General features: G+C 43.4%; 1 protein-coding gene and 2 long non-coding RNA genes across 3 annotated transcripts; all 3 read right to left on the reverse strand.

Annotated features, from left to right (window-relative positions):
* Positions 1–149: 149 nt before the first annotated feature.
* LOC125971899 (uncharacterized) lies at positions 150–1130 on the reverse strand. Its single transcript, XR_011087060.1, has 3 exons — positions 977–1130; positions 388–624; positions 150–316 (listed from the first exon to the last, which is right to left on the reverse strand). It is a non-coding gene; the product is annotated as an uncharacterized lncRNA (long non-coding RNA).
* Positions 1131–3420: 2290 nt separating this feature from the next.
* Positions 3421–7039, reverse strand: LOC137840458 (platelet endothelial aggregation receptor 1-like). Its single transcript, XM_068651363.1, has 8 exons — positions 6937–7039; positions 6623–6772; positions 5838–5990; positions 5446–5661; positions 5185–5289; positions 4072–4216; positions 3662–3873; positions 3421–3425 (listed from the first exon to the last, which is right to left on the reverse strand). Exons 1-8 carry the CDS (start codon positions 7037–7039, stop codon positions 3421–3423), a joined length of 1089 nt encoding a protein of 362 aa, XP_068507464.1.
* Positions 7040–10021: 2982 nt separating this feature from the next.
* LOC125971934 (uncharacterized) lies at positions 10022–12032 on the reverse strand. Its single transcript, XR_011087059.1, has 3 exons — positions 11917–12032; positions 11037–11734; positions 10022–10959 (listed from the first exon to the last, which is right to left on the reverse strand). It is a non-coding gene; the product is annotated as an uncharacterized lncRNA (long non-coding RNA).
* Positions 12033–12664: the final 632 nt, after the last annotated feature.

The raw sequence follows: 12664 nt of genomic DNA on the forward strand, positions 1-12664 counted from the left end.
TGTGTTAGTTTAATCAAATAACATAAATGAAAGTGCAAATACATGCAGATGCACATAATACATATTTTGACTCCTATATTTGTAAGGTATGTTTTTCTCCACTGAAAAGCCACGACTCGAGTATTAGTCATCATATTTCTTACCTGCCCAGGTAGATTTTGAAAGGTCCCTGGCAAGCAAGGTACTGGTTTGTGAGATCCAGGTGGACACCTATTTCCATAAGGGCAAGGTATTGATGCATTGAGGATAGGGCAATAAAAGCCTGCTGAGCACATGAGAGAAGGTAAAGAGAGCCCTCCGGTGGTGCAAAGAAACCCTGCGAGGAGACGGGAGACATCTGTCAACGAAAAGACTAATTGTTGGAAAACGTGATTAACTAGTGCTGACCTGAGGGACACGGCAAGCAGTCCGATATTTGACTGTTCCCGGTTTGATTGCTGTAATGTCCCGCTGGACAAGATAATGGAGCTGAGGAACCCTGTGGACAATAATGGCCCTCAGGACAGCGGTCACCTGTCAAGCCATCATCAGCTGGTGTGGGCGACCAAGCCCCAGAGGTGCAATAATAACCAGCCTTACACCGGCCTGATGCGACAGCCAATCCAGGTGATGCACAAAACAAACCTACATAGGCAGAAAAAAGGTTGAACATTTACAGAAATGTCCATGACTTGATATGAAATGCAACTTTGTATCTGTCGTATCTATCTAGTCAAGTCAAGTCAAGTCAAGTCAAGTCAAGTCAAGTCAAGTCAAGTCAAGTCAAGTCAAGTCAAGTCAAGCTAGCCAGATCAGGGGTGTCAAACTCTTTTTTTTTGCGGGCCACGTAAAATTATGTGGCGGGCCGTATCTGGCCCCCGGGCCTCGAGTTTGCCACAAGTGAGCTAGATGGATACCCTACGAGCTAGCTAACTATCTAATGAAGGTGATTTTAAAAGCAAACAAAAATAAAGCAAAAAAAAGTGTGTGTGTTGACCTGGTGGACATGGTAGGCAGTCCTGGACCTTTGCCATCTGAGTGAAGGGATTGATGGACCCAGCTGGACATGGGTAGAGGAATTTAGACCATGTCCCAACTGGGCAGTAATGACCCTTTGGACACTCATAGAAAGAACCATTACTGTTTCCAGGACAGTAGAACCTATCCAGATAAAAATATTGAATTAAAAAGTAATGTGGAGCACAGTTTTGTTCCATCATTAACAGTGTTCCCATTGCACAAACATCTATGTGTTTACAGTGACTGTGTGTCTTGCTTTAGCAGGTTTACCTTTGGGGACAGGCACTGCAGCTGGCTAGGCCGTCCTCCATGCTGATGGTTCCCCGGGGACAGAGCTGAGGAGCCGCGGAGCCCTCGGAACAGTAATAACCTAGTTGCATGTCCACCAGAGTCATGAAAGAGACGCACACTTAAGCACACAAACGCAGACGCTCGCAATCCGCAACGGACGTACTTCGATTTCCGTTGTCGGCACAGCAGCTGTTCATGTTTAGCTAAACCTATTAACTTGAAGAAGAGCTTTGTTTACAAGCTGAGCAGGCTAGCACTGAGCTTATGTAAATTCAGAATGAAATTATAGTTTGCCTTTATGTTCCCTATAGTGACATGCATAGAAAAGCTTGTTATGCCACGTTGTCTGGGTAACAACATTATCCCTATTTGCCTAAACATTTTAAAACCGATTTTAACCGATTTTTAAAACGTGAGTGACCAGCTTTGTTTACATTATGTTCCAGGTGGTCATGGAAACCGCCTTTGCTTGCTTCAAGTCTTGCCAAGTTTTCTCACAGTCTAATTCATGTTATCTTGGCTGGGACTGGTGACTCCCTAAGAATCAAAGATTTATTCTGTGATTTTCTACATTTGGCACACGTTTGTGTCATCGGCAAAATCAAACAACGCTCTTAGCTAGGACCCACAGTTGGCTCTAAATAAATGCTGTAAATAATACTGAATTAGATTTCTGTCAGCAAATAATTCCCTAATCCATCTCTTGGAGCAAAATGTGCAAATGAGCCCATTATTCATTCACTCTCAGTTTCGCTCTCTCAAACTGAACTAACCCTAAACTGAAGGCAGCATGCACGGTGGTATGAGTCATCCAGACTGACAGAAAATGCAACCAGGAAAGAGGAATAGACGTAAAAGAAAATAACTGCGAGCTGACTAGAGAAGCTGACGAGAGAAGAAACTCTTATTCACTGCCAACCGAATTAATATCTTTGACGTCTATAACCGTCAATGGCACTGAACTCATCCAAAAATAATGACTCGAGAAAATATTTCAGAAAAATCCAAGAATTAAGCCTTTGAAAACTTTGAGAACATTATTCTCCCCAGAGATGTCTCATTTGTGTTGATCACCTTTTGGGCACAATCCACCACCGTCTTCTCCTGAAGTTGGATCAGGCCGAAGCGCCCCCCCTGCGCAGAAAAAACCTTCCAAGCATTTTCCGGAAGGCGCCGAGAGGCCGACAGCGTCACAGTAGTAACTAGGGAGACAGGGCTCACAATCCTCCTGAGAGGAGACAAGTGGGTCACAAAAAAAAGGATGAAAAAGCGAGGGTACCTCATTTTAACATTCGTAAAGGATTAAATATTGATTGGCTGCCACAATGAAAACCGTTAATTACTGTAAGTAATGTGGCGAGGCGCAGCTGGAGGATAGAAGTTATCGATTTACCGTAACTGTAATGGACAAGTGTGTATTACCACACAGCGACATAAATGAAAACATGATGCAATAATAAATTGTGTTTTGTTTGGATTTTGCAATTGCATGGGCAATAACTGCATTCGTGCATATGGGTCATTCGGGGTCCCATCCATCCATCCATTCATCCATCCATCCATCACGACTCACCTGGGAGGCTAATTTGGTGAGGTTGGAGAAAGTACCACGAGGACACGGTCGAGGATGGATACTGGCCTGGGGACAATAATGGCCAACAGGACAAGGCCCCCCCTCCCCTGGTAAGAAGGAAAATCTTTTGACAAGCATCTCGAAACCATTGATGGAGATTCCTCGTCATATAAATGTCAGGCGAGTGGGCAGATTATAAACGAGCAGCACATCCTGCGTGCTTGTTTACCTGCGGCCGGCGAGTCGGGTCGAGGAACGGCGTTTCCACGTACGCAGTAATATCCTTCCTGACACGCTCCACTGACAGCTGTGCCATTTGTGGAGGAGCAGTAATGGCCTCCATCACACTGCTTGCACTGAGTGACAGACCAGTATCCCGGGTCAGGACCATATGTCCCTGATGGACAGCTTTTCAGGTCAAAGCCAGTTTTCTCAGGGCAGTAAAACCCTGCAAAACAAATATTAGGAGTTTAAGCATAGCAACAAAAAAAAAGGAAATTTATGTATATTGATAGAGGGAGAAATGTCATAAAGGCAAGTGCTGGGGTCCCAAGTTGTTAGACTGGAGGGAACAAAAACAACGTGTTCAGCTATTGATTGCAAAACAGTCCACTCAACCTTTCGCCCTCAGAAATGCACATTTCATCAGCCAATTTGCAGTACGGGCATGTTGTCATCAGGAGCAAGGTTTGTTGGCTGATGAAAAACCGTAGCCATCTTTGATTTACCATGTGTTAAATTTGGCACTCGGTCAGTGTTTAGATCTGAACAATTGAAGTCTATGAACTTGTATCAAACCTGGAGGACACGGTTGCAAGATTCCAGTCACGCAGTGCCAGCCTGGAAGACAAGGCTCACACTGAGTGGCATGTGTGACGGCAGCATATGTCCCCGGATCACAAGGTATTGGTTCGCCCGTCCCTTCGGGGCAGTAAGAGCCTTCGGGGCAAGGTCCTCCTGTCATTCCATCAGTCGGGTTGGGTGTGACAGCTCCCCCATGACAATAATACCTACATAAAAATCATAAAATGATGAGCACTATGCAAGAAAAATAAATCTTGCCAGGCAGCAATTTTGCTGCTTCAATGTTAATTGACAAGCCATGAAAATGAGGCTCATATGGAAATTCCAAGCTGACCTCAAATCTGAATCAAAAAACGTCTAGTGACTTTCTGGACACTTTATAAAAGGAAGAGCATGTAGTGTACCCTCCAAGGCAGCGTCCAGTCGGGGAAGTCAACCCAGCTTGGTCACAAAAAAATCCCCCAAGACAGATTTGACAGTCCTCCTGTGTTTGCAATCCTGTGCTGTTCGACCAGCTACCCGTGGGACACTCCATAGGAGCAGTAGCGCCTGTAAGAGAAGCCGAGAAGATTGTAAAAACATACACGTCACTTTTGCATTCGGCGGTGGCGAAATAACTGACTCAGAAGCCACATTCAGTAGTTAAGGACAAAAAATGGCCTCATTTGATAAGAAAAGGGTCAGTGCCTTTGCTGTAAGTAAACACATTAATCTGAAGAAAGCACTGTTAAAAGTTACAAGATAGATGTTGTCAGAAAATCCTTTAGGCCACTAGATGGTAATTAACATGAATAAAACAGGAGTGGCCTTAGACTAGGACGGAGCAGAATGTTAACTGCACGCGGCATACATTTGCTTGCATTAGCTAGAAGTGTGAGCTCAGATAACCCTGGAAAATCTAAGGCTTCAAAAAATGTAAGGCTCGCGACTGAACAGTGTCCAGCATCACCCTTTGGGTATTGTAAATATTTAAGTAACCCATAACATCTCAGCTAGGAGTCGGTCAGTAAAGGTCTCCAGTTGGAATATTAATTGGAACACATAAGAGGGAGCACAGAACTCCTATTCTGGAGGGCGCACAGAACTCCTATTCTGGCTTCCTTCCACCTGTGTGCACTTTAGAATTCCTTTTAGAATACTGTATTTTCCGCACTATAAGGCGCACCTAAAAACCTCCAGTTTTCTCAAAAGCCGACAGTGCACCTTATAATCAGGTGCGCCTTGTATATGGACCAATATTGAGCCACTACAGGAGGCGTGTCCAAAGTCCGGCCCGCGGGCCAAATGTATACATCTTATATATGGACAAAGTTTTAAAATGGGCCATTTATTGAAGGTGCGCCTTATAATCCAGTGCGCCTTATAGTGCGGAAAATACGGTAATTTAATTTTCCCGCCTTATCTCATGTCCTCTTCCTTTGAATAGATTTATGTTTGATTGTTATTTCCGATGTGGTATGTTGTTATTGTCAATCACATTGTACATATTGTGCATTGCTACAATATGACCTAGTTACCTGCTGGGCAGTAATGACCAGGAGGACATTTTGAACCAGAAAGATCATCCATCGGGGTCGGAGAGGATGCGCCGCCTTGGCACCAAAAACCAGCAAGGCATGGTCCTAAGGGTAGTTTAAAAAAATAATAATAATAATGAATAAATAAATTAAAAATAAATGAATACATGCATGAATAAATAAATAAATGAATAAATAAATAAATACATTTGAAAAAAGGCATCATAATACTGCAATCACAACATAACTCCTTGATCCAACCTGCCGGCTCTGAAAGTCCTAGCGAAGGACAGTACTGTCCACCAGGACATGGCATGCAGTCTGAAAGGCTGTCCGTGTGCTCTCTTGGGTTGAATGAGCCTACGGGGCAAGGGTGCTCCTTGGACATGCTTGTGCCTTCAGGGCAGTAATGTCCTTTCGGGCACAGCCTCAGCAAGGAGCCGTTAGCTGTACTCAGCCGGGGATCACAGTAGTAACCTTGTGAAAAGAGATGTGCATATATTTAAATAATATGGGGATATTCTTAAAACAACACTGACACGTTAGGTTAATTAATTGGATTAATGTCAGCATGTGGATCATCATTTAATGTAAACATGTTCAGAGATGCTTGTTCAAGTGTTATGATAAATAACTGCATTATGTGGACTCACCTGCTTTACATGTAATGCACGCAGCTTGCCTCTCTCGGTCCTGGTAAGTTCCCGATGGACAAGACTCTGGAGCCGCACTACCACTGAGGCAGAAATGACCCGGAGGACATGGCAGAGCTTTCGCAACAATTTGGCCAGGGGGGCACCAATAACCTGTGAAGTGTTACGAAATAGTTCCATGGCAGTTAATGTCGAAATTCCAATTATGTTACAGAGTCGAATGAGATAAGCAGTAAAGGAAAAAGATTGGCTGGACATTTCTAACGGCCATACAAATTAGCACTAAAAAATAAAAGTCAAGTTAAAATACTCACTTGAGACCGAACAAGAGGGAGTTTTCAGAGTAATGTTGCCATCTAGTGGCAATGTTTTATTTATTTATTTTATATCTGACCTGTCAGCACTGGCGGAGCTAGGATTTTTTTCCCTTGGGGGGGTCATGGGGCGGGTTGCAAGGATATTTCAGGGTAACCATAAAATTATAAACCTGTTGAAAATGCTGACAAAGATTTACATGTCCCTTGGATGTGGAAATGTTGCAAAGAAATTCCTGGAAAAATATCAGAAAATACCCCAAACTCAATGATAGCACCTGGAGAGGGGAGGCAACCATATTTCGAGGGGGGACCAGTGCCCTCGCGGTCCCCCTCTAGCTCCGTACTCAGTACAATAATTCTATGCTAAAGTTTAAATTCTACTCGAAGAAAATTAAAGTTTAATACCAAAATGTACATGCTCAAATTTGGAGGTTCCACTATATTATATCATATAGTCATGGCACAGACCTTGATCACAGGGCCCAGTTGGCGTACTAAGGCCCGGTCTGCTGCAGTAGAATCCAGCCGTACAAGGGTGACAATCAGCTCTGCTGGTCAGACCTGGTACTGCAGAAAATGTGCCAGCAGGACATAACTGCGGTTCTCCGGAGCCTTCAACTGTAGGGTGAGAAAAAAAAGTTTATTCTTCATTCAGTAGTTCAAGTGATGTCATACTACACCATGAACAAATGGAATTTGTTTTTTACTCTGATAAGCTCACTTAAAAATGCTTATTGGCAATTAGCGAAACAACTGTTCCTCTGCAGTACAGCAGCGCTTACCGCAGTATGTCCCACTTGGACAGATGCTGCCTGTTTCGCCATCTGTTGGCTTGGCCTCAGTGGCTCCTCCTTTGCAATAATAACCTGGAGAACAGGGACCCATCGGCGAAGCCAAACCTGTTGATCATCAACGGTAGATTTGCATATCATGTACCGATACTACACCCAAAGGATACTTCACATTTTAATGAATCCAATATTTCTATCATTATGAAGATGGGGGGAAAAAAACAGTTGGATTATATATTAATTGTTAGCTCTTGTAAATAATTGAGCTTCATCAAATTCTAATTACCTGAGATGTTACAGAAAGCTCCAGGTAGACAAGGGAGGGGCTCCGAGCTGCCTGTGGGGCAGTAAAAACCTGGATGGCAGCGCCCCCCTGTGGCAGTGGCGGGGCACAGACAGTTGGCGTTGGTGTAATTATCCAGGTCAAAGGGTTGGGAGTTCCACGCTGCTGAGACGCAAAACCAACCTGTTTTAGATGTGGGACAGGAAAATAATAACCTGAATTAGAGGAAGCTTTTTTGTGCAGTGCTGCTTAATCTGGCACTACCAGAAGTCTGTGTACTGACAATGATAAATGAGTCTTCTCTTTTTTGGGTTTAAAGCTCAACAACAGCAATAAAAAAGAAATCGGAACCGACCAGCTTTGCATTTTCCTGACACATTAGTCAGCCGCTCCTTCCCACAAAAGTATCCAGGGGGGCAAGGTAAGCAGCTGTCCAGACTCTGGGTCATGCGCTCGGGGTTGTAGTAGCCACGAGGACATGGGTACTGAGTGGCATGACTTGTACCTGCAGTATATACATTTAGGACTGTTTAATTGTGGTATTTATTTTTACTCAACAACTTTAAACATAAATTCAGAATGTAAGTTATATCTAATATGAGAAAGTTCCGCCTCTAAAAATCAGACTCGAAGGGAATACAGAATTCCGTCAAGGCCAAACGGTCTAAAGATAGCTCAGCTGCAAACAGTTTTTGTCAAGTTCCTAAATTGTTTGGATTGTTGCAAAATGTCACTTTTGCAACCCCATGACTCACGTAGGTTCTTCCTTAATAATCAGAACAAAAAAAAGTACAATTAAATGAAACAACAAAATGAAACATCTCATAAAACCAGTGAATACACAATTAAGTGTAAATAATATAATAAACTAAAATAAAATGAATAATGCACGATTAAGAGTAAATACAAAATAATATAATAAACAAATAAAATGAATAATGCACATTTTAATTTGTTAAAATTCAAAGGGGAGTCTTAGCAAACATCATCTTGGTGACATGGACATCTTTCAGATTTTCAATTTAAATCTCGATTTTGTATTGGATCTCATTAAATATGCAGGTGTACCTAATGAATTGTCCAGCAAGCAAAATATGCCAAGCAAGAACACAAAGAGGTTTCTGGGTGAGCCTACCATCGGGACAATAGAACCCTGGCGGGCAAGGAAACTTAGCAAAGTCGCTCGTCTTCTCCGGGCAGTAGTAGCCAGCAGGGCAGGGTGAGCATATCGACTGTCCTGAGAGGTTTGTGTAGGATCCAGCTGGGCAGGATGTTGGGGCTGTACTACCTTCCTGGCAATAATGAGCGGGTGGGCAAAGACCTCCCTCCGAGCCTGTGGAGGGGAAAAGCAATTAGATGCGGCAAATTACTGCCATCATGACCGTTAAGCTGTTATTATGATTAATCTTGTGATAAAGCCAGACTAATTCATGTATCACTGTCAACAAAGTATCGTCATGCATTCATATTTCCTGCATTTGGCATTGCTGGAGGTCTATAGGGAAAGACAGAATTCAATATTTTATGTGTTACCTGTTGCTGCTGAGTCTCCACCTGGACAGTAAAAACCTGTCTGACATTTTCCCGACGGTCGACTCAGACCTTCAGTTGCACAGAATTGACCTGGCGGACACGGGCTGCACCCGGTGATATCTGTCACGTAAAGACTGAAAGCACAAAGAAATGTCAAAATGTTTACATTTTAAAAATGTGTTGTATTCGTTCTCCCTGACCTATCTGAGTAGGTTCCAAGGGGACATGGGAACGGGAGACTGGTCCCCTCAGGACAGTATGTCCCCTTTGGACATGCTCCTCCAACTCCAGTACTGTAATTTCCATCTGGATTTGGGAAGTTTACACCTGTAAAAAGATTTTATTTGTAATCCGGTTTATCAGCCAAATTTGAAGTTTGCCTACCTGCTATGCAGTAGTAACCAGCCTGGCAGGGTCCGGTGGGCTCAGAAAGACCCCAGTCGTCACAGTAGAAGCCTGTTAACAAGCCAGAGAAAACAAAAACAGAAAGTCACAATAAAATTGAGTTTCTTTCCAGTGCTGGTAAGTGATACCAAATATGAAACAATACTCTCACCTGCTGGACAAATGAGGCACTGCTCCACTTGGCTGAAGCCCAAATGAGGGTTGTACGTGCCAGGAGGGCAAGGCAGGATGCCTTCGACACCCCCCTCGAGACAATAGTGACCTAAAGGGCAAGGTTGGATGGCCTCCCCTGATAGACAATAGCTCCCGGGGGGGCAATCTCTGCAGGCTACTGCACCTTCAAATCAAAAAGGAATTTTAAAAATGTATTTGTATTTTATATTGAAATACTTTTTTAGTACCTGTTGTGTTTGTGAAGGTCCCATCGGGGCACGGTGTAGGGGAGGCTGAACCCATGAGGCAGTAGTGCCCGATGGGACAAATGTTCCCTGTCAAACCATCAAATGGTTTTGGAGAAACTGCGCCCCCTGAACAATAAAACCCTAAAAAAAAAAAAAAAAAGACCAGGAGGAATTTAGTGATTTAAAACACTATCAGCCATATTTTTTTTTTTTTATTGGTCAACATCAAATTAGCTTTATAAGGCAATAAAAGGAACATTATTACCGGGAAGAGCTTTTTTTTTTTTTTTTATTGTAGCTCTTTGGAAGTTTCATTGTAAGGAAATTAAAAAAGTTATAATTGCAGAAATTATTATTATTAATTATTATTATCATTACTATTTAAAATAAAAGGCTAGAAAAGGCAATCATGATTATAGTTATATATTTTTGTGTAATGTAATTATGTAATAAATGTATGTATTGACAAATTTGTACATCACCTGGATCACATGTCCCTGAAGGTTGTATTATTCCAGTTGTGTTACAGTATAGTCCAGGTGGGCAGGGTAGGCAGTCTGACAGATTTTGAGCCCCCAAACTATTACTCCAAGTTCCAACTGGACAGGGGTGTTGCTGTGGGTATTTGGTCCCTCTGGGACAAACGTAGCCTGCGGGACACACTCCTCCAGACTCCAAAGCAACCTGAGGGAATGAACGATCGAGTCATTGGAAATTTAAATACTAATGATGTCATACCAGATTGCTTTTTTTAACCCTTACTGGAGAAGGCGTAGAAGCTGCAGAGGTGCAATAATGCCCGGGGTCACAGGGGCCCTCGGGGTCAGCGAGGCCAGCTTTACTGCAAAACCATCCAGCCTCACATGGACGACAATGCTGAACATCTTCACCACCAGGCTCATCTGAATACCGACCCTGAATCATCACATTACATATATTGTTGATATTAAATTATTATCAGTTGCCCCAGTAGTACAAAAAATCCATTTGATGTATCATGCACTCAACTGACAATAGGACAGGGGTGAGGAGAAGATGATGCTGGAGGACAGTAGTATCCTTTTGGGCACAGTGGTGGCTGGGACAAACCGGTCTGGTTGCACAGTCGTCCTCCTTGACAGTGCACGCACGACTGTGCACCTCGGCGCTTTGGAGAAGAAGAGAAAACAACCTTGAATAATATATCAAGTCTGCATCAGCACAATGTCAATTTTTCTTCTTACTGGCTGGAAAGTTCCAAAAGGACAAGGCTCTGGTTTGACGGCTCCTTCCAATGTATAGTGACCCTGCTCTGCTTCGTGTTGGATGGGAGAAGCTGAACCGCCAGAGCAGTAATACCCAGGAGAGCAAAGGCCTGAAGGGGAGGTGTTGTTGGAACCTAAACAATAAAATCTTAGAGGACGAGAAGCAAAATGTCATGGGAGGCTCAAGGTGTTAAAACCATTTTTTTTTTTTGCCGTAACAGTTACCCTGGTGGACAGCTGACACAATCTTGAAGTCTCCCCAGACCGGAGCTGTTGCTGAAAGTTCCAGGGGGGCATGGAAGAGGCGAGGTGGAAGCTGGTGGACAGTAACTCCCTGGAGGACACAACCCCCCCGTCTTTCCGTCTATTGGAGTCTGGTTAGAATCACAGTAAAAAATTCACGTGATTGAATATGTGAGGTCCTTATTCTTGCTAAAAAAAAAAAAATCCCAAAACATACAGCAGACTTAGCTCCCTCTTTACAGTAGAATCCAGCTTTGCAGACACCAGAAGCCTCTGCCAGGCCTACCCCACTGCAGTACCAACCGGCACCACAAGGGGAGCACTCCGACACATCACTGAGAGCTGAGCGTGAGCCATAGCTTCCCTCCGGACAGGTTTGAGCGGAGGAGGATCCTTCAGGACAATAAAAACCCTATAAAGTCAATGATAGATGGACACTAATAAAGGGAAACTGCTGGAAATCTAGTGTCAGTCTATAAAAGAGTGTGTAAAGCCACCTGAGGGCAGACAGAGGGGGTGTGCATTCCTGGTCGGTCACAATAGTGTCTGGACGGGCATGGAACACACACATCTCCATTGTGACCAAATTCTGTGCTTCTGTATTGCCCAGCTTGGCAGGGGTTGGAATATTTGTACCCAGTTCCGATAGGGCAGTAATGCCCGTCGGGGCAAAAGCCAGTCTGCAAGACAAGGGGCTGAGAAATCAATTTCTGTGAAGACAAATTTCTAATAAACTCATTCACTACCATTGACGACTATAGACGTCAAATATCAATTATAACTGAGCTGGTTGTGAATGAGTTAACTAGAACTGAGTTGTCAAGGACAAATACTGAAATGTGCATGATTGATGTAGTCTTACAGGTGTTGTGATGGGGTGCTCCTCAGGGTGCTCGGAAAAACAGTACTTCCCTTCAGGGCACGGGACACATTCAGTGACTTCACTTAAACCGGGATTGGCACTGTAGGTACCATTGGTGCAGGGAATGGGGTTGGGATCCTGCAGGGAAATGTGTCGGGAGGTCACAAGCCATGATGATAAGTCCAAATGTGCACTTCTTAAACTCACAATGCCTCCTCCAGGGCAGAAGAAGCCACGAGGACAGAGAGTGGCTGAGCGGCGAGGGTCTCGGGCCAAACCCTGAGAGCAGAGGAAGCCCGGGGGGCACACCATGACACTTAGCATGGTTTCTTCACTTGTGGTCTCGTTACTGCAGAAGTGCCCTGGCAAGCACGGAGAACATTCTGCAGCACCTTCGTCCTACACACACACAGAAAAAGTTAAAAGGTTATGGAGGAAGATTCAGCAAGTTATTGATGTTAAAGATATCCACCGGTATGGGGGAGGAATATCGCAAGATGAAAACTTAAAAGACAAAAGGAGAAGAGGAAATGGAAGGTTGAAGAAATAATACATTATATAACGCTTTTATTTGTGATGTCAGAACAACTAATTCTGTGTTGTCGTTTTTTTTTTTTATTGATTATATATTTTCTGAAATGTAGATAAATATTAATATTGATGGAATTATTGGCTAAAAAAGGCCACGTTTTAACAACGGACCAAAAATCAGGAAAACTGGATTTAAATATACATAATAAAGAAAACA

The sequence above is a fragment of the Syngnathus scovelli genome, chromosome 7, assembly GCF_024217435.2.
Source record: "Syngnathus scovelli strain Florida chromosome 7, RoL_Ssco_1.2, whole genome shotgun sequence".
Lineage (NCBI taxonomy): Eukaryota > Metazoa > Chordata > Actinopteri > Syngnathiformes > Syngnathidae > Syngnathus > Syngnathus scovelli.

Coding starts and splice junctions, on each gene's coding strand:
- LOC137840458 (XM_068651363.1), bottom strand. CDS start 7,039: ATGGGTCCCTGTTCTCCAGGTTATTATTGCAAAGGAGGAGCCACTGAG. Junction 5,991..6,622: donor AACTGGGCCCTGTGATCAAG/GTCTGTGCCATG, acceptor AACACTTCACAG/GTTATTGGTGCCCCCCTGGC. Junction 4,217..5,184: donor TGGTCATTACTGCCCAGCAG/GTAACTAGGTCA, acceptor CTTCTCTTACAG/GCGCTACTGCTCCTATGGAG.